The following is a 22,130-nucleotide window of genomic DNA, read 5'->3' as shown; positions in this document are numbered from 1 at the left end:
GTTGGTTTAGACAAAGCGTGGAGTATTCGTCCCTCCCGAATCAGTGCTTCATTTGTCGACAGATGGGCCATCTTGCGAAGGCCTGTCCGCAGAGGAGGCCCCGACCTACACCACAGGCCCAGCCCCAGCCTCCAAGGGCTGGCCAGCAGCCACACGCAAAGACACAAAGCACACCGACAGAGCCACCCTCCGAGCCTGGGGCTCTAACAGAGGAGGGATGGCAGCAGGTTCGTGGTCGACAACGGCAAGGGCCACAACGAGCCTGGCACTCAAAGTGGTCCTCAGGTGCCTGCCCAACAATGGTGGGTTCCCACGGGGAACCGATTCGGTCCTCTTGAGCAGGTCGAGGTCCCTGCTCCAGCCCCCACCTCAGCTTCACTCTCCGGGGAACTCCCCCGGAGTTCCCCCCCTCCTCATCAGCCCTGCCGCCTCTCCTCCTCACCCCTCTCCTCCCCTCCCCTGCTCCTACACCCCCCCCTCCCGCTCCAGTTCCACAATCGACCCAGGGGGCAGGAGATCTCTTGGCAGCGCCTTTGCCACGAGTCACTTGGCGAGAGAGGGACAACCTTTCTTGCGACCCCCGCTACAGGTACAGACATCTCCCTTTGCAGCAGTCCCTCGTGGTCTAACAAGCTTCGACATTCGCGCCGATGGGACTTCTTTGCCTACGACTTTACACACTTTCTTGGCAATTCCTCATCAGACCTTGAGGCAACCTGCTTCAGGGTTCGTGTTCTGTTCCTTGCAGCTAGGGGGATAGAGGCCTTGGACTCGGCGGTTGGCTTCTCTTTTCCCCTTTGCGGCAGGGACCAGACTAAGTGGACTCTCGACTCAGTGTTGGAATGGCTCCAGACACAGGCCCTAGAGTTCTCTCACCACATGGGAGACCTGGGAGTTACAGACATGCCTCAGACTCTGTGCAGCACTCTAGCTTTGTGAGGCCCCCAGACAGCCTAGCCTTCTCCCGTTCGGACCGCAGAGTGGGAGGAGCGAATCTATCGCGGATAGATCGCTTCTACACTAGTAACCATTTCTGTGACTTGCGTGGGACAGTTGGCATTCTAGCAAGGACTTCCTTCTCAAACCATGCACCAGTGATCCTCACAGTGGCTGATAGGCAGAGGAGAGGGAGCACGATGCTCCGGATCCCTGAGAGGGTCTTGCTGGACTCTGCACTCAAAGAGCGAGTAGAGGCTCTTTGGACAGAGAGCTTGGACATGCAAGATTCTCCTGCTGACAGAGTGGCCTCAGGACTAGCTCAGCTTAGTCATTTCTTTCTCCAAGAGTCTTTGGCTCGTCTGGCTGCAGCGAGAGAGGAGGAGCAGCGTCTCAGACGAGGCGTTGCTTCCTTGCAGAGGATGCAGGAGCAGCATCCAGACAGTGCTTGGTTGGAGGAGCAGTTACAGCAGGCTCGCCAGGAGCTTGTTAGCACAGAGGAGCTGCGCCATGAGTTTGCTTTCCAACGACATGCATCTCAGTGGACGCAGGTGGGTGACAGAGTGAGTGGTGCTTTCTTCGAGGCAGTGGGACCTCAGCATACGCATGCCAAGGTCAGTCAGTTGAGGAGGCCCGACCGGTCAGTTGCTTCTGAGCCAGAGGACATGCGTGCAGTTGCTACTGACTTTTACCGTGAGTTACTGTCTGTAGAGCCTTAGTCAGAGCGTCAGGATGCATGCAGGGAGCAAGTGTGGGCATAGATGCCTTGCCTTGTGACCGAGGAGATGCGTCAGAGGCTTGATCTGCAACTTCAGCTTGAGGAGTTGCATACAGCTCTTAGTGCACTCCCCCGTGGTAGCTGTCCAGGTGAGGATGGCTTGACTCCCAGTTTTTTCTTGGAGTACTGAGACTTGCTTGGCTCAAATCTCTATAGTGCTTTCCAGTACATCTTGTGCACAGGAGAGATGTCTGACAGCATGAGTGAGGGTCTGATCTACCACATTTCCAAGGAGGGTGGCTCTTGGATGAGATTCGACAGTGGCGCCCCATCACCATCCTCAACTCAGCCTACAAAATTCTTGCCAAGGCTTTAAGTTTGAGGATCCAGCCACTTCTAGAGAGCCTTATACATGGGACTCAGACAAGTTTTGTCAAGGAGCGCAGTATCCTTGACAACATCTTTACTTTTTGGGGGGCTGTTGCGCTAGCGAGGCTCCGTGGTGAGGATCTGGTGATTCTTCTTCTCGACTTTGAGAAGGCCTACGACAGAGTTGACTGGGACTTTCTGGAGGGCACTCTACGCAGGATGGGCTTCTCAGATGCTTGGATCAGAGAGGTGTCAGCTTTGTACAGACGAACAGAAAGTCAGGTACTTTTGTCAGGAGCTAGAGGTCATCCTTTCATGCTCACAGGTTCGATCAGACAGGGCTGCCCTCCTGCCCCCTTCCTCTTTCTGTTCTATGCTGAGGCGATGAGCAGGTATTTGGTGTCGCAGCAAGTTGGTTTACAAGGCTTAGCACTCCCTATTCGGGGAGATGAGCTACTAGACGCTGAGTTTGCTGACGACTCAGCCTTGTACTTGGATGGCCAGGAGGCCAACCTTCATAGGTTTGAGCAGGCTCTAGAGACCTTTTGTTGCGCATCTGACGCACCGATCAACTAAAGAAAGACGGTGGCTTTCTCGTTGGTAGTGCTCCTGTGCCCGATTAGATGCCAGGTGAGGGTTTCGGGTGGATTCCCCCAGGGGCTACAGTTCGGTACCGCCTACAGATACGCGTCGGACGAACCACTTGTCTTAGGAATATCTTCCAGTTTGATCCGTATCTGATGATAGCCTGATCGAAGGTCTCTCTTCGTAAAATACAACGCTCCATGGAGCTGATCTATTAGATCGTCCATGAGCGGGAGCCGATACTTGTTCTTGCCAGTGAGCTTATTCAACCCCTTGTAATCCACGCAGAAGCGCATAGTGTTATCCTTCTTTCGAGAAAGTAACACTGGCGCTCCCCACGGGGACTTACTTGGTCGAACAAAACCCCTGTCGAGATAATCTTTCAGCTGCCGCTGAATCTCATCCTCTTCGGTTTTACTAAATCGATAGGGTTGCTTTGAGAAGGGTTGGCTATCAGCCACCAACTCAATGCCATGATCTACTCCTCTCGAAGGCGACAAGCCAGGAGGTAGACCATCAGGAAAAACATCCTCGAAATCAGTCATGATTCCTCGGATAAGGTTGGATTCGTCGGAATTCCAAAGTTCAACAGAAGAACATAAAACATTTTTACGAAATTCAATGATAGAAGTACCAAGCACTAATGAATCAAACCAAGCAAATGGTACACATTGATAAAAGTCAACATCAGAAGACTTTATTGCTTTATACATTTCCAAAGCAGTAACAACTGGTATTGCAAAACCATTATTTACAGACTTCTGATTACAAAGCGACACAGATACATGAGGCATGTTTTGCTTAACAAAAACAAGAGAGTGATGTACATAGTCTATATACAATGAGTCTTGTTTATCATAAAACCATGGAATTCCTAAAATAACATCTGCTCTGTCCAAGCGCATGATGTGGAAATTCAGGTTCTCTTTGTAATCAGCTAGCTCGAGCGACAAGCCTGGAACCATCTCATTCCATACATCCGTATCCACGCCACGAGCCATCTTCACGCGATACTCATGGTCACTGTCCCGTGTCCGCAGGCTCAGTTTCTGCACCAATTTTGCATCCACAAAATTGTGTGAGCTTCCATTATCAAGGAGTACGGTCACGTCGTGACCATTGATCTTCCCAGGGGAACGGAGAAGATCGTGCTTATCAAACACTTTGGTGCTAAAAGTACAATTAGTGCATGAACTGTGCGCTAAATGATGGATTTCAACTTGAACATCAGAGTTACCTGAGATCTCGTGAATCTGAAGCGAAGGACAACCTTGCAGTTTCTTTGTCTTCTTCTTGGGGCAATCCTTGATTTGGTGACCCGTCTGGCCACATCCAAAGCAAGCCCCCTTCTTCACTGCATCAACAATTGAAGCATTTCTGGCTTTCTTCTTCTCCTGAGAAGATCTCGGCGGTGATTTGGACTTATGTTGGAATTGCGGTCGCTTCCTCGAAGCACCCTCACCGGATTGATGGTATGCAGTTCTTTTCTTCTCATAATTCACTCCATTTATTGAATGGAACGTCCTGGCCTTTGCCACTGCATCCTCGACATCAGTCAGGGCTTTGTCTTTGATTAAGGCCCAACGATAATCCTCATGTAGTCCCAACAGATACATGTGCACAGCGTGCGTAGAATCCACTTTGCAGAAGGTGAGCGCCTCTTTGAAAGCTGTCATATACTTATCAAAAGACAGTTTTCATCGAAAGACTCTGCAATTTGGCATAAGCTTTCAAAGGGTCCATTTTGGCGAAATCCCTCTTGAATTTCACACAAAAATCAACCCACGTCGTAGGCTTCTCTGTCATGTCGCGCCACCAGGTAAGCGCCTTACTGCGCACATAGAGAGGAATCGTCTGAATCCTCCGTTCATCATGCCCCCCATGGAGATCAAAATACATGGTCCACTGATGCAGCCAGTTATTTACAACTAGTTGCGTACACTCCTCTTCACCTGAGAAATTTGTAGTTTTGTACGGAATTGTGGCAGTCGGACCACGTTGTGAACGCCCAAAAGCAATTTGCATCCGCAATTGCTAGAGATGGGTTTCGTCCTCGGAAATACGCGCAGTCGTCGACTGAGCCATATTTTCGAGAGTAGAGAGTCGCGAACTGAGCCACTACATGACCCCTTCGAGAGAGGACAAGCGCATTCGTGTTTTCCAGAGCGGTAACACGCTCGTCAAAACTCTGGAAAGTACTTGTAATCCATGTGTAGAGAGCATGCGTGAATGGAATTTGGATATTACCTGGCGCATCGTCACGCTGCACATCTGAGTTGGAGGAATCCATGGCAAAGTGCGTGAAAAACTAGAAATTTCACGCGAAACCGGGCCTTTTCTGCACTTTTCGGTCGCGAAAAGTTGAAGTTCGAGGAGCTCTACGCGTTGGCGTGAGCGTCTGAAGGCGAGCAGGTGATGGCGGGAGCACGGGAGTGCGAGCGGGTAAGAGAGAGAAGCAGTAGAGAGGAGCAGAGGGCTAGAAAAATGAGTTTCTCTGTAGGAAAACTCACTTTCTGTAAGCAATTTTAATGAGTTGCAGGTTTCAAACTTTGGCCTTAAAAAAAAGTCCTGGCCAAATCAAAAAATTAAAAGGCAACTCATAACTTATTAAAAGAAAGCAGCGTTGAAAAAAAAAAGAGGTCAGCGCTACGTTTGAGGCCTTCGAGCGAAGAGGCTGACGCGTGGAGACTTGGGGAGAAAGGAATCGGGCACGCTTAAGCCTTGTGCCCACCCGTGGCCAGCACGCGCAAATTGAAGCCAGAGCCATGCTTTTTTTTTCCACGCTGGAGTCCACGCTGATTCCTCCTCCTCTCCCTCCTCACGCTGTTGCGAGCCCCTTTGCTCATCACGCTACCTGCAGACAGGTTCACTTTGCATTGCTGAGAGTCTCTCTCTCTCTCTCTCTCTCTCTCTCTCTCTCTCTCTCTCTCTCTCTCTCTCTCTGCTTCGCACAGAGAAGGAGATTACAGAGAGGGTTTTTTTTTATAAAAAAAACATACTGTATGCTGAATTCCATCCAAAATCAGCAAATTAATGAGTAATATACTGATTTTCATCGAAAACCAGTAAAATCAATAAGTAATCCTCTGATTTTCAGCACTTCCACCTGCTAGACTGCTGAATTTTATAAAAAATCAGCGAGCAACTAAATTTCACCTGCACACAAGCTTATGAGAAGAAAATAATCAGTTAAACAGTTAATTCATCAAAAATTACATAAAACAGTGATTATCCGACTCGAACCAACCCGTAGGTGTGCACACGGTCTTTCGTGCAGCCAAGCCGGCTCTGATACCATGAAACGAACAAGGAGATGGATCTTCCGGCTACACATACCGCCTACAAATACGCGTCGGACGAACCACCCGACCATAGCCACCATCCGGCAGCTCCCCCGTGCTGGGACCAACATCCGAGGACGTAGGCGTGTACTTGTAAGATCGGGCGTCCCATACCACCCCGCCTCACCTCCTCGAGGTGACCTCGCGCACTCCTAGCCTCGCGGGCTAACCATTGGCACTCTGCCAATGGGGGTCGATAACTGCAAATGAGGCCTTGGCCTCCCTTTTATAATAATGACCGGCCAGACTGGCCGTGTTCACACTACGTCCGCCCGGACACTCGACGCCCATCCCAACGGCATATGGGCTAGATCCCCTCTCCTGTGAGCGGGACATAACACTTGGGCTGTCAAGTTGGTTTGGACTTGTCTCCCAAGCAGTAGATTGCTCCCCTCCTCCTGTCTATCAGGAGGAAGTTGTTACATTGAAGCTTCGTACGACTTTCTTTGGCTGGCAGAGTTGTAGTGGCCAACCAGATGTTGTTGGCTACTATGTGGTGCATCACTTCTTGCTAAATCTTTTTGAGTTCTTGTATCAGCCAGGTAGAGAGGGCTGATCACGAACTTCCTTTGGTCAGGGCGAATAGCCCGGGCCAAAGTGGCTTGGCAAATCATCACTCTTCCTTGTTCACGGGGAGGACTTGGGATCATAGACCCTGCACAACAGAGCAGAGCCCTTCTTGGGAAGTTCATCGTCAGAGGACTTCTTCCAAGTGAGGAGCCCTGGAAGGAGTTCTTGCTACAGTGGCTTCGTGCTAGGGTGCCTCAGGCAGGAGGCCCCTGGCGACCTTCGACCAGATGGATCTTCACAGAGATGCGTAGACTTGGTTTGAGCAGGAGACTGGAGGACCGCTTCGCTGTGAGTTTGCTCCGATCTTGGGAGCATTTGCGGCGAGGCCTGGAGCAGCGGCAGCCTACTTGCACGGAGGAGCGTATGCGACAGCCCCTTGTTTGGAACCCCATGGTTAGCACTCAGAGAGGCCACTTGGTTGGTAGTCGGCCTCATGTTTCTTGGGGTCCCGCACGCTCTTTAGGTGATTGTTTACAGTTTTCAGGCTTGTCAGAGGAGCTGCAGGGCTTTCAGTTTACAGGGCATGAGAGGGGTGCAGAGCATATGCCAGGACATCACAGAGGTAGTACCAGCTAAGTGGCTCACACCTCTCGAGCCAGCAGCGCCCAGATGGATGGGAGCCTTCACGCTACTGGAGGTTCTCATCTCAGTTCGGGCTTGCTCAGAGACTGTTCCCTCCCTGTTTTTCGAGTTACAGAGTGAGGGACGCTTACAGCGAGTTGCAGTAGAGGCCCTGCAGGTGGCAAAGTGTTGTTTTCATAGGATCCGAGTGGTGGGCATCTGTGGGAGGACTTGTGTCATCGATCCTGACCCAGCAGCTCTTGAGACTGGACATTTAAGACTGCGCTTGGGAGTGTTGTCCACTGGCACGAGTATAGTGGGATCCTGGAGAGTGGCTTTGGAGGGACCCTTTCTCTTCTGCAGACCACCCAGGTGTCCCTTTCTTTCAGTACACTGTTCGACTAGGACGTCACATACTGGCAGCACAGAGAAAGGCTCGCCCTGCTGCAGCACCTCATTGGCAGGAGGAGGGTCACAGCTGAGTTCTTGGCAGCTTTTTGGGAGAGGTTGTGGGACTCCAGACAGTCGAGGCTAGTCACTTTGTTTCAGTGGCTGGTCGCACACAAAGCTACAACAATTGGGAGCAGGCTTGTGCATAGTGGTCTCTCGGTCGCATGTGCAGCTTGTGACCATCTTGTGGAGAGTCAGTGTCACTGTCTTTGGGACTGTCCTTTGGCACAGCAGATGTGGCTTCGTGTTCTTCGGCTGATGCCTGCTCTTTCCACGTTTCTTCAGACTCATCCTCTAAATACACCTTCTGGGTAGGAGACCTAGGTGTAGTTGACTTCTTCATTGCCAACTTCAGAGGTGATCTGATGACGGAACGCCATCTAGAATGCATCTCGTCAAGCGAGGACTTGGCCAAAAATTTCGCTTACTATAGATCTTTGGAGTGCATAAGCATTTGTTGGGCACAAGCGTCAACCTACTGCTGCCGCCTTTCGTACTCACTAGGAGAAGATGGCCCGTATTGCTCCGAATCTTCAGAAGATGGAAGATGTCCATTGAAGTCTTCATTGTTCTCGCCCAGGCTGGGTGGTTGGGCGTCACAGTTCTCTCCTGGCGGGATTCGTGACTGAATCTATGAGTTGTGAGTAAAGGCATTGGATCCTTCGTAGAAAGAGAGCTCTGATACCACTGTTACAAACTTGGACAGTCCAAGTCAAGAACCTACCACAGCACACAAGAGAATTGAAAGAACTAAACAAAACTGAGAGAGAGAGATGAAACGGCACGGAGAAGTTCTGCACCCAAAGAGCAAAGATTGGCGCCCCTTTCAGTATTTCTTTATTATTAACGCTTCACAAAGTACAAAGTCCTACGGTCCTCGTCTCAACAGTGCTCGCAAGCTAATCTGCCTCAAACTCAGGCCCTCACAGTTTATTTATAGGCCCTGGGCCTTCCAAAAACAGTGTACATGAAAAGCTTCAAGTTTAAAAGCATCTGGTCCCAATTCCTAGCGCCAAAAGCTGTCAACGCAAATCGCAAAAATCCATACAGGTGCCACGTCAACAGCCAGTGCGATTTGTGGGATGTATGTACAGCACTGCCATGTCAGCAGTTCCATGCAAATTGGGGGTCTTGCTTAATTTTAATGATCTTGTGTCCCCTAGGCCCCATCAAACAGGACCCTATAAGTTGGAACAACTTATAAAATTGGACCTTTCATTTTTGGCCTCTCAGATTGGTTTTGCAAGTTGTCAGCTTCTTTTGTATCTTTCTCACCGGGGCTCTCACCTCTTCCTGTCCGGAGTCTGTCGTCCTTTAGGTCATGCCACGTCATCACTTTGTGACAGAGAGAGAGAGAGAGAGAGAGAGAGAGAGAGAGAGAGAGAGGGATCCACGCCAGACACGGAGTGGCGGAGTTTCACTCCCAAACTGCAATGGCACCAGAACCTTGGTGCCCCTTTCGGTATTTCTTTATATTGCTTCAACTGGTTACACAATCTGGGGCTCTGCTTTACTCTGCTTCTCCATAAGGTAGAATGCCAGATAGAGACTCTTGTGCACATATTTAAAGGCCCTTGGCCCCCAAAAGCATCTCACATGAAAAGCTAACACACCCAAAAGCATCTTATGGCCAAAATCATGCGCCAAGAGGGATCCTTGTAAAATGCAATGCCAAGTCAGTAGGGATTTCCGTGAAACGCGGACAGGTCCGTACAGATTGGCGACATCAGCGTTTGAATTTTGCACAATTTTTAGATCTTCTATTTCTTCTAGGTTTTAGGCCCCTCGCGTTAGGATTTTATAGCCCTCTTTGTCTTCAGTTTGAGGTATTAGGCCCCTCCACCGTCTTTTGTAAGCTGTCAATTCTTCAATCATCTGCCACATCACCGACTTGTGACACTTGAAATTCCCATAGTCTATGCACATTCTCCAAGATCTGTTATCCTTCTCAACAAGAAGCACAAAAATCCTCATGTCCAGCATAACCTTGAACATGCAAGCAGAGTTTGCCAATCAAAGATGTCACTCCAACCTCATACCCTTGTTCCGCTGAAGTTGTATCCAATTGTGGCCCCATCTCCCCAGCCTTCACTCCCAACTTTGCCACCATTCTCTCGTGAAGTGAAATTGGCCTTGGGACCGTTGTTGAAGAAAATCAGTGCCACTTTGCCCCACGCTCTGTAGAGCTCTCAACATTCATCATCCTATTGCACCCCTTAAAGGTTCGACACAAGCCTTGTATTTATCTTTGCTTTCCTCTCCTACCAGCTTTAAACGTATGCTTTATTCTTCTCCTTTCTCAGATACTTGTCCAAAATGTGGCCCAGCTCCCCATACGTGTAGCACCTTTCTTGCTTGTACCATTCCACTTTCTATCCAATTGAAATATGTGGCTTTCTAGTCCTTTAACCTAGCTTTCTCATGATGGGCCTCTTCCCCTCCTCCTTCTCTTTCTTTTGCCCTTTATCCTACAACTTCTCATCACATCGCTCATTCTCAAACCTCAACTCCCCTATGAGCAAGGCATGGGTCATCATCCCCTATATGCTTAAGACTTCCAACTTTAGGCAATACCTCTTCAAGTCAAGAGGCAAACCACAACATATCTTTAGTCAAGAGGCAGCCTGCAGCCATACCTCAGAAATCAAGATATCTGGCTCATACACTGATGTCAGCTACAAAGAAGCCAACAAATGTTTTAAATCCCACCCCAGTCTTAAGTACCTATCCCAACTCTTTGAAACCTATCCATGAAGCAATAGGGTCAACCCCATTGGAGAGCATTCCCTTTGAGAAAGAAGATGTTCTTTTGACTAGAGAGGCTTCATTGGAGTTGCCTCCTGAGAAGGCGGTATCGAGCTGCTCAATAAAAGCAAGCGCTTTCTTCTCGACTTGAGGCCCTAAAAACTGTCGAACTTGACGTCATTGCCTCTTCCTTTGTAATCCTTTTACCCTCCTTTGGAGAGAGCTGATCGTATTATTAGGTTGTAGAAGTGTCTTGCCCTCAGTGGCGAAAGTTGTGTCGAAGATTGGAGGCATCTGTCATCTATACATGCCTTCGATCTCACCTTGGTAAATCGATATGGATATCCCTGCATGCCAGGCATCGCGACATACATCCCTCCCATAAGAGCCAGGCATCCCTGCTCCATATAGGCCAAAAAACACCCGCTCCATAAAGATTGAATTCCTGCCAAGAAAACCCGGGTAGGGTGGCATATGTTGCTGCTGCTTCGCAACCAAATTGGCAACCTTCTTATTGTTAGACTCTTTGGTTGCTTTTACCTTCGCTTTTCTTTTAGCTAAGGGTTGATCACCCCCTTCCACGATCTAATCACTGTGTTCATAGGCTTGACCTTCATGTACTTTGCATAAACTGGATCCCTAGAATAGGCAAAATGCTCCATGAGGATGCTGACTTTGTTCCCAAGCCTTCTCCGTGTCAAGTGGAGCATACTGTCCGTCAAACTGCCCTCCGGTCGTCATCATCAACATGATCTAGCTCGTCTTCTTGGTCTGGGATGTCACCTTCTTCATCCCAAGCCTCTTCTTTCACTTCCTCTTCTTCCTGTTGAATAGAGGCAGTTGCTTCCATGGTCACGAGTTACCTGACAAACCGGTAATATAATGCAACATCATCACAACTGACGGAAAAAACAAACTGAACTAAAAGAGAACACTTCAGTCAAGACACAAACTTCAAAGTGGCAGAGTTCGATTCTCACAGACATTGGCCTCGATAAATGCCCTTGTGGTATTTCTTTTACACCCTGGCCTCTAATATATAGGCACCTCGCCTCAACAGCACTTAAAACTCATCTACTATTTATAGTTTTGCCAAACGCGGGTAAAATTATATGCTAGTTACAATTAGCGCCAAAAAGGTTTCCCACTGTCAAAAAAGTGCCACGTCATATGTTGCCACATCATCAGGCCCTACAGATGCCACATCAGCAGAGGTCTGTACAGAGGCAAACATTTTGCAGCACGATCTTCGGGCCGTTCAGACAGAAAAGCGGATCGTTCCCAAAGAGATGTTTTTCGCAGTGAGCCGTAATACTATCAATTCCCCCTAATCTGACTTTTTGATAAACCATGCAGGTAAGCACAAAAGTCATAGTTACCCGGAACGCAGAATGGGAACGGCGACGAGATCCCCGCGGAACGGGGGAACGGCTAGGGGTCCGGAACAGGAACGGCGCGGAACGGGAGGTATAAAAAACACCCAAATAGTGCATTTTTTAGCTCCTTGTGTTTAAATACAAGGAGTATTAGAGTGCTTTGACTTTAATACTCACAAAAAACTCGTTTTGAAGACCATTCAACCTTGCTATGACTAGATGATGAGAGAGAGAGAGAGAGAGAGAGAGAGAGAGAGGGAGAGGGAGAGATTTGAGAGAGTGGGAGGGAGAGGAAGAGAGCTTTAAGGCCTAAAGCCTTGAGCCTTGAGAAAGAGAGTCTTGAGAGGGAGAGATCTTGAGAGTGTGAGAGGGAGAGAGCTTGAGCCTTGAGGATTAGCTTGTGGAGAGAAAGGGGGAGGGGGTGCATTTTATGAGTCCTTGAGGCCTTGCACACTTCAAAAAGAAGCCCAAACATTTACTTCAATTTTTTCAATTTTTGCCAAATTTGTTTGTAGCCATTGGCCGTTCCAGGGGAATTCCGGAACGTTCCGGAACGGCCGTTCCGGTTTGCACTGGCCACCCGAAACGTCAGACGTTCCGGGACATTTCGGAACGTTCGAGAAGGGAACTGCCCCCCGGAACGCCGGAACGGGGGCTAGGGGGCGTTCCCCGGTAACTATGACAAAAGTATCCACATCTATCTTGAGTTGAGAACACAAGAAGCAAGACTCGATAAGGGGGTTTGTTGGGAAGTGAGCTCCCACGAACAAGATCAATAGTGTGATCCTCACGTCGTCGTGGAAGAAATTCCCTTGATAAACTTTCACACAAACAAACGCATAAGCCCTCAACAAGGTCGATCTCTCTCCTTCAAGCTAACTGTGATTAAAGTTACTCTCAAAATGCTCCATCTCTCCGACAAAATGAAGTAAGTAGAAATGAGAGTTTTCATTAATCTGGAAATTGCAGAAGTAGATACAATAACAGATCGTCCGTTTGTTTTACGTTAATTTGGAAATTGCAGAAGTAGATACAACCGGAACAAATTCCCCTTTTGTACAAGGTCTTTGCTTTGTGTTTCAAATGGACTTTCCGAGTCTGAGTGTCAAGCATGCCACAATTCTTGAGAGTCACTGCCACATCATGCCTTGGCAATACCATACTAGTATCTATCTCTGGTCCCAGCTCCTTAGGCTTTAAGCCTAGGGGTGATGCTCCTTGGGTAGAATAAAGTTAGCCTTTGCCCATTTCCACAAGCTCTGCGTACCTCCGAAGACCCATCCTCTTGTTGAGCAAAGAATACCAGATAGCAACCCAGCAAAGGTATTTGCCTTCCTCCCCTCTGCAGCTTTTAGAAGTCTTGGCAGTGTCTTCACCCTTGGTAGGACATTGAGCCATTTTATGTCCTCCTAATATGTTGGAAACTTTTTATCTATGACAGGAGTTGCTGAGGCAAGGTTGCACGCAAGACCGGGTATGCTCTTACAAATGCATTTTTATAAGTTTTCATAAGTCACATACTAAGACATGTAAGGCTCTTGTAATGTCCACAGGGATACTGTCTCTCACAGGTGACTGCTGCATTCTGTTGAATCAGTTAACGTTGTGCTCTGTACGGTATACAATAACTGCTACATGCTTGATTTTACGTCGCTCCGGTCCTCGACCAAACCCTAAAGGTAGTAAAACCCCTTGCTGCGCTATCACAAAGATGGTGTTGCTGCTTGCCAGCATCACAAAGCTCCTCCTAGCATTGTATGCACCATTATTGACTTTTTTGATGCAGATCTGATTGCAATATTCTGTAAATGTTGCCAACAACTAAATACAGTAGACTCCGCTTTGTTGATGTCAGAGGTAGCTGCAAAGTAAGCATAACTGCTCAATAAGCATTTCTTCCAAACTTTAAACATTTTGCCCAAATATAACAAACGTATCTGCCGACACTTTCCCCTGCGCTTCTTCTAGTTCTACATAGAAATCTTAGCCCCTTGTTCAAACCCACAAATCATCTACCCATTTCATAGTCTGCTGCTTGTAATTTGGTAACAATTATAAACTCCTTCCACTTATTTATGTCCTTTCAATCTGTACACGCTGTTTCTCAAAACTTGCAGACTTCCTAGCTCCTACTGCTGACAGGAATAACATGTAATTTGAATCTTGAGAAGTATCATAACCTGACCGGAAAAACATTAAATTTCAACTTTTTTATTTTACCTCCATCATGTCAAGTTGACTACGATATAAGTGAAAGCCATCCATTGGAAGGGCGATAGCTATATTATTCTGTGGGCCTTCACCTGCCACTGGATTTGATTGAAACCACAAAGCATTCAATCGTTCAACCACCACCCTTGCAGCAGTGGACTTTCCAGCTCCAGGTGGACCAGCCATTCCAACAATATACCTGAATTCAAGCAATTGCAGTTTTTCAAAAGCAGAAATTCAAACTTGCAAGACACAGAATACCATACTACCATGTCAGTAAAATACATGCTCTATCAAATGCACCTTAGCCAGCTTCCTTTCTACCTGCTCTGTGTTTTGGCCAGTTATCCTTAATAACAAAGACTTTGAGTTAATTGTAAATAACACGTGAATTAAAGTTGCTTTTAGGGCTAGGTGCCTCTAAATCAGAGGCCAAGACACCTTTAGTTCTCCAATTATGTGAGTGGGCTTACATTGAACAGTCGTAACTGCAACAGTTCTCTAATATGCAAAGAAATACTGCAAGTTGCACTTGTTGAGGGGCCAATCTCTCTAAGTGGGGAAGTTCGACCCACCGTGTGTCTTGACTAAAGTGTTATTGTCAATTCAGTTTGATGTTTTCTGTTCAGTTGTGGTGTTGCTGCATTGTTTTACCACCTTGTCGGGTGACACGCCGAGTTCAACACGAGTCGAGTTTTCTTCGAGGAAGAGTCTTATCCAGAACTACAGCGATCGACCATGGAAGCAGCAGCTCTTTCCAACCCTAACCCTAACACCAACAAAGAAGAGGGAAAACAATGACCAACATGAGGATCTTAATTGGCTTATGCCCTATAAGACATGAGAGGTGAAGACGGGAGCGCGCCCGATGCGCGAAGAAGTAAGGGTGAGAGTGGTTAATAAGTCCGGGTTGGAGGGCGAAGATCCCTCAAATAAAATTCCAATAGCTCTGTCTGCTCTTTTGTAGGACCAGTATGCTTTCAGACTGAATAGAATTTTAGCACTTCAATAACAGCTGAACTGAAAGAGAGAGACGACACACAACACGGAGTGGCGAAATTCCACCCCAGAGAGTATTGGCCGCAAACCTTGGCGCCCCTTTCGGTGTTTCTTTATATTGCATCATCAAAGTACAAGCCGGTACTCCAGACTCTGCACCTTCTCCAGGAAGCATGCCAGAGAACGAGCCCTAACCTCATATTTAAAGGCCCTTGGCCTAAATAGCAGTTACAGTGAAAAGCCTTCAAACTCAAAAGCATATGGTCCAAAAACAAAGCCAAAAAGCTGCCAACGTAAATCACGGAAATCCGTACAACTGCCACGTCATCAGCCAACGCAACACGTGGAAATCCATACAGCCTGCCACATCATCATGCTAGCGCAATTTTTGAAAATCTACCACGTCATCAGTTTTTGCGTGTGTGCGGGTCCTGCTTTATTTTAATCCTTTATGTCACTTGGGGCCCCATCGAACGGGGTCCCCATAAGTTGGTAGGACTTCCTCTTCTGTTACTTGTTCTTCTTAGGGTTTAGGCCCCTCGGCCCACATGTGCAAGTTGGCTCCATTCTTTAGGCTTTGACACGTCAGCAGATGTTACAGACGTCCTAGCTGATGTAGTGACGTGGCAGGCAGTGTACGGCAGCAGCGCAGGGAATCAGCAGCGTAGGGAAAATCAGCAGGCGGACAGCCACGTGGCAGCGTGTACGGACTACTGAGGCAGTTTTGTCATGCTTTTTGGCTACGGAACGTTGGCAGAAAATCTTACGCTGGGGCTTTTTGGCCTTGCTTTATTTTACGCAAGAGAGCTTGAGAGAGAGAGAGTGATTCCTTTTGCTTTATTTTTTCAAAGCCTTTAACTTCAAGCTTTTGGGACAGCTTTTGGGCTCTGCTTTTTAGCATCCCTTGTAAACTTTTAAAAGAGTCTCTGGGCTCTCACTTCTCAGAGCATCTAGACACAGAGTCTGAGAGTGAGACTCGAAGGCTCGCTTGTACTTTGAGTTGCAGATTAAAATAAAAAGAAATACCGAAAGGGGCGCCGATCTTTAGGGCCAATATGTCTAGGCACGGAACTCCGTCGGGCCAATGTCGAATCAATTGTGAACTGTGAACTGTTTTGAAGTATTTATTGGTGGTGTCGCGGTAGATTCTCGACTTGGAGTGTCCAAGTGTGTTACACATTCTCCAAGATCCATCTTTCTTCAATACCAACAACACTAGCAAACGGTAAGGTGATGTATTGGGCTAAGTTAGACCCTTTTCAAGAAGCACTCACTTGATTCATAATTTCCTCATTCTGGGCTCTGCTGACTCGGTAAGGTGGCCGGTTCGGTGGTGTGCTGCCTAGAATCAAATCAATCCTCTGATCTTCAAGTCGCTGAGGAGGTAACTCTCTCGACAAGCATTCAGAGAAGCAATCGGCTTGAGCTTGCAAGAAATCCTGTCGTTTTTTCTCAAGGTCAGACAAATTGGACATTTTATTGTCATTTAACTCATTCAAGTGGATCGAGTAAACAAACACACTAAATTTCATTAATTTTGAAACGGCCGAAGCCAATGCAAGTGGGACATTTTCCTAGCCCTGTAGTCAACCACAAGCCCGTTCTTATGGTACCACGGAATTCCCAAAAGGACGTCACACCCATATCAAAGGCATGATGTAGAAGTCCTCATGCCCTACATACCCCTAATAATGCAACCGAAGTTTGCCTATGACAGGTGCAATAGCAACATCCCGTCTTGGTGCCACTAGAATTGCCTTACCCGTGGTCCCGTTTCTTCGGGCATAATCTAAAGTCGAATTGAGATGAAGTTGGCCTTGGCTTTTCCGTCTCAAAAGAAGAGAGCTTCTTGATCTCGTACTTTGCCCATGCTCTGCAAAGCTCTGTACTTTCATCCATTTGTTCTAGGTTGGTCCCCATAAAATCCAATACCAATCCTACCTTCGTCTTTCCTTTCTTTGCTTACTCCTCTGTCGCTTTGGAACTCTCTAGCTTGTCCTCAGTCTGATCATTGGACGCTTTGTTAGGGCACTTGGCAAGCACATGCCCTTGTTCCCTGCATGCATAACATTTGCCCTCTTTGTAGTACTCGGCGCCCAGCTCTGCTGATTATCTAGGGACTGGTGGTTTCTTTTTCGATTGTTTTCTCTTCAGCATGTTACCGTTAGTCAGTTCCTGTCCGGTTTTGACTTCCAAAAGTCTGTCTACGGTGTGTGCCAGTGTGCATAGCAAAACCCTGTTTGGCATGTCCCATGAGTTGTTGCATAGACTCGGACTTCTTTCGTAGGCAATTGTCACAAGGCGGGCACCACGTGCCAATAGAAATGAACAGACTGAACAACTTTAAGCACTTCAAATAACAACTGAACTGAAATGGAGAGAGAGATGACACGTGACACGGAGTGGCGGAATTCCACCCTCGAGAGTATTGGCCCCAAACCTTGGCGCCCCTTTCGGTATTTCTTTATATTGCATCAACACAGTACAAGCCGGTACTCCAGACTCTGCACCTTCGTACTAAAGCATGCCAGAGAATGAGCCCTAGCCTCATATTTAAAGGCCCTTGGCCTGAAAAGCAGTTATAGTAAAAAGCCTTTAAAACTTACTGCTGCTCGCCCCCCCCTTGCTGCGCCATTGCTACCCTCTCCCCCCCCCCCACCCGCTGCCCCTGCACGCTAACCTCTCTCTCTCCCCCCCCCCCCCCCCCCCCCCCCCACCCGCTGCCCCACAGCCCGCCCGCTGCCCCCCCCTGTTTTCGCGCTGCCCCAAAGGCTGCCCGCTGCCCTCCTCTCGCATTGCCATCCCCACCCCATCCCCCCGCTAGCTGCCGCTTGTGCACCCGCACATTACCCGGCTGCCCACTTCGCCCTCGCCGTCCCCCCATCCCCCCCCCGTCCTCTTCGCTCCCGAAGATCTTCTGCACCTGGCTCGGCAACGCTTTCTCTTCGGACAAGTGCTTGGCGTACTCGTTCGTAGCATAGTAACAGGGAATGGCCGTTTTCAGGTCTCCGTTCCCCGTTCCCATTCCAAGTTCCCATTCTGAATCCCCGTTCCGTGTTTCAAACGTGAGTACCCGTAACAGGGAATGGCATTTTGTTCCGCGTTCCCGTTCCCCGTTCCCGTTCCGGTTTCCCGTTCCTGGTAACTATGGTTCGCAGATTTTCTTCACCGCCCGCTTCTTCGACTCAGCACTAGACACAGATGGAGGCTCCAGCTCCACCTAAGAGGGATTGGCCTGAAGCCCCCTCGCCCGACCCCGCTGAGCCCACCATTCGACTTGCTCTTTCGCTGACAGAGCAAGCGAGCCTTGCCGCAGAGGTAGAACGCTTGCAGGCGACTTCTGTCATCTGCAAGGTTCTCGGCACCCGTCCTAGCAGAGGAGAGCTGTGAGACCTTCTCCAGGCCCGCCTCCTCGCAGAGGTGGGCAAGATCTTGGATGTCCAGATTCTCGGACGGGGGTACTACCAAATTGAGTTTGAGACTTCCGAGATGGCCTCCAAGGTCATAGCTATGAGTCCATTGGCCATCCGAGCATCACGCGCCCACTTTCGACAGTGGCGACATGGTTTTGACCCGGCTTCGGATGTGCTAGTAGAGGAGGCGGACATCCCAATCTCAGTCTGCTTTTCGGGTTTACGGAGGGAGTACCTTCCACTTCTCTCCAGGATTGGCTCCGCCATCGGGACTGTCCTGGAGACACCTCGTACGGCAGCATCAGTAGCTGCCAAGGCGGCTGGCATCCCTGCAATTCGAGTTTTGGTCAGAGATACCCACACGCTCCCAAAGGTCATCCTTCTGCCTCGGGTGAGTGGGGGTTGGTTTAGACAGAGTGTGGAGTACTCGGGTCTCCCGAACCAGTGCTTCATTTGCAGACAGATGGGCCACCTAGCGAAGGCCTGTCCAGGGAGGAGACCACGACCCGCACCTCAGCCTCAGCCCCAGCCTGACAAGGCTGGCCGCAGCCACAGCCAGCGACACAGCGCACAAATTAAAAGCCACCCTCCGAGCCTGGGGCTCCAGCGGAGGAGGGGTGGCAGCAGGCCCGTGGCCGTCGACGCCAGGGGCCACAGAGACAGCCTGGCACTCAGAGTGGCCCTCAGGTGCCTACTCAACAACAGTGGGTCCCCACGGGGAACCGCTTTGGTCCTCTTGAGCAGGAGGAGCCCCCTACGCCAACCTCCACCTCCGCCTCACCCTCGCCAACCACTCCGCCTTCCGATTTCCCCTCCTCCTCCTCATCCCCTCGCCCGCCCACTCCCCACCTCGCCCCCCTGTCTCTGTCACCCCACCCCGCTTCTCTTCTCCTCCGCCCCCCCTAGCTCCTTCTCCCCCTCCTCCTGCTCCAGCACCACAGTCGACTCAGGAGACTGGTCCCTCGCCGGCGGCTAGGAGATCTCTTGGCAGCGCCTTTGCCACGAGTCGCCTAGCGAGAGAGGGTCAACCCTTCTTGCGGCCCCCTCTGCAGATTCAGACATCTTCCCTTGCAGCTATCCCTCGTGGTCTGACGAGCATTGACCTCCGACGCCGCTGGGATTTCTTCGATTACGGGTTCACTCGCTTTCTCGGCGATTCCGCAGCAGACCACGAGGCAGCCTGCTTCAGGGTCCACACTTTGTTCCTTGCCGCTAGGGGGACAGAGGCCTTGGACTCAGCAGTTGGTTTCTCCTTCCCCCTCTGTGGTAGGACTGAGACAGAGTGGTCCCTCGACTCAGTGGTGGGATGGTTGCATACACATGTTCTCGAGTTCTCTCACCACATGGGAGAACTTGGCCTTACAGATTTGCTGCAGACTTTGTGGCCACTGGCCAAGTTTGCGGTGACACCCCCAGACTCAGCAGGATGTAGACACATTGTGGTGTACTTTTTTGCTGATACGCAGTGTTTGCCTTGCTATGTATACATTCATGAGGACTCCTGGACAGAGGAGGTTGCTTTACGCACGGCTCGCTCTGCTTGGGCTTGGACCAGGCACTCACTGCAGTCTCGCCTATCTAGAGGGCGCTCGGATGCGGATTACTCCCCATCCAAGCCAGCCTCGAAGATAGCCCGTCTTGCTGCTGCGGCAGCATCTGTTCTCTCTCGCTCCCCATGAGGATCGTCTCGTGGAACGTGCAGAGACTAGGTGGGCCCCAGTTTCAGCGACAGAGGGGCCGATTGCGTCAAGAGCTTCAGCGTTGCCTTGTGGGAGGAGAGATTGATCTCCTTATGCTTCAGGAGCACCATTTGTCTGAGAGCCGCATTCGGCGATGTGGTCAAATTTTGCGTGGATGCTATGATACCTTTTGGTCAGCTGTTTTTGGACTTGGAGGCATCCAAGGTGGGGTATGTATGACTATTGCGGACTCATTGCAGCAGGCCATTGTGGGCAGAGGGATTATTGTGCCAAGCAGGGCTCAATGGATTATTATGCAGGTTCAGGGTGGCCTTGTGGGTTTCCTGAACATCTATGCGCCCAATGTGGCGAGTGCTCGTGCAGAGTTTTGGTCACAGATTGTTGAGTCTTTGCCACAGGTTGACCAGTGATGTGTAGGAGGGGACTTCAACATGTTGGAGGACCCTTCTGACAGGATCGGAGGCAGCCATGCTACTGTGCATGGAGTCGAGTTAGCAGCTTGGGAGAGGTTGTGTATGACTTTGAGGGTCTCGGACACATGGCAACATTCTGGCTTTGTGAGGCCTCCAGAGAGTCTTGCCTTCTCTAGATCGGACCGAAGAGTGGGAGGAGTGAATCTATCGCGCATGGATCGCTTCTACACTAGTGACCACTTCAATGACTTGGAGGGATCAGTGGGCATTCTGGTAGGGACATCCTTCTCGGACCATGCACCAGTGATCCTCACAGTGGCAGACAGGCAGAGGAGTGGGAGCACGATGCTTCGCATCCCAGAGCTGGTCTTGTTGGACTCAACACTCAGAGAGAGGATCGAGGCTCTATGGACAGAGGGCATGGACAGCCAAGCTCCACCTGCAGACAGAGTGACCTCAAGCCTAGCTCAGCTTAGCCACTTCTTTCTCCAGGAGTCTCTGGCTCGACAGGCTGCAGCGAGAGAGGAGGAGCAGCGTCTCAGACGAGGCATTGCTTCACTACAGAGGATGCAGGAGTAGCATCCAGACAGTCCATGGTTGGAGGAGCAGTTACAACAGGCTCGACAGGAGCTTGCTTGCACAGAGGAGAGGCGCCATGAGTTTGCCTTTCACCGACAGGCATCTCAGTGGACTCAGGGGGGTGACAGAGTGACAGGTGCTTTTTTTGAGACAATGGGACCTCGGCACTCGCATGCCAAGGTCAATCAGTTGAGGAGACCTGATGGGTCAGTTGTTTGTGAGTCAGAGGATATGCGTGCAGTTGCTACTGACTTTTATCGTGAGTTACTGTCGGCTGAGCCCGAGTCAGAGAGACAGGATGCATGCAGGGAGCAGGTTTGGGCACAGATGCCTTGTCTTGTGACTGAGGAGATGCGCCAGAGGCTAGAGATACCTCTTCAGCTTGAGGAGCTGCACACGGCTCTTAGGGCCCTCCCTCGTGGTAGCTGTCCAGGTGATGATGGGCTGACTCCCAGCTTCTTCTTGGAGTACTGGGACCTGCTTGGCCTAGATCTTTGTAGTGCCTTTCAGTACATTTTGCACACAGGAGTGATGCCGGATAGCATGAGTGAGGGCCTGATTTACCTCATTCCGAAGGAGGGTGGCTCCTTGGATGAGATTCGACAGTGGCGCCCCATCACCATTCTCAACTCAGCCTACAAAATTCTTGCCAAGGCTCTGAGTTTGAGGATTCAGCCACTTTTGGAGAGCCTTATACATGGGACTCAGACAGGTTTTGTCAAGGAACGCAGTATCCTTGACAACATCTTCACTTTTTGGGAGGCTTCTGCCCTTGCACGGCTCCGTGGGGAGGACCTTGTGATTCTTCTTCTCGATTTTGAGAAGGCATACAACAGAGTTGATTGGGACTTTCTAGAGGGCACGCTACGCAGGATGGGCTTCTCAGATGCTTGGATCAGAGGGGTGTCAGCTTTGTACAGACAGGCTCACAGTCAAATGCTACTGGCAGGAGGTAGAGGTGAGCGCTTCATGCTCACACGTTCGGTCAGACAGGGTTGTCCTCTTGCCCCTTTTCTCTTTCTGTTCTATGCGGAGGCGATGAGCAGATTTTTGGTGTCACAGCAGGTTGGTTTGAGAGGCTTAGCACTCCCTATACGGGGAGATGAGCTTCTGGACGCTGAGTTTGCCGACGACTCAGCCTTCTACTTAGAGGGCCAGGAGTCC

The 22,130-nt window shown here is 49.7% G+C and overlaps 1 protein-coding gene across 2 annotated transcripts in view; it reads right to left on the bottom strand.

Annotated features, from left to right (window-relative positions):
• The window catches only part of LOC147431704 (P-loop containing nucleoside triphosphate hydrolases superfamily protein), a 136,342-nt gene that overhangs the window by 99,789 nt on the left and 14,423 nt on the right, over window positions 1-22,130 (bottom strand). For both annotated transcript variants that reach the window (XM_086494213.1, XM_086494214.1), the window contains exon 5: window positions 13,872-14,061. In XM_086494213.1, coding sequence (XP_086350339.1) covers window positions 13,872-14,061 — 190 coding nt within the window. The remainder of the gene's footprint in view (window positions 1-13,871; window positions 14,062-22,130) is intronic.

Source organism: Adiantum capillus-veneris, chromosome 21, assembly GCF_014529385.1.
Source record: "Adiantum capillus-veneris isolate H3 chromosome 21, ASM1452938v2, whole genome shotgun sequence".
NCBI classification, from domain to species: Eukaryota; Viridiplantae; Streptophyta; class Polypodiopsida; order Polypodiales; family Pteridaceae; genus Adiantum; species Adiantum capillus-veneris.
Note: the sequence above shows the minus strand (reverse complement) of the source record. Positions and strands in the feature narration are given on the sequence as shown.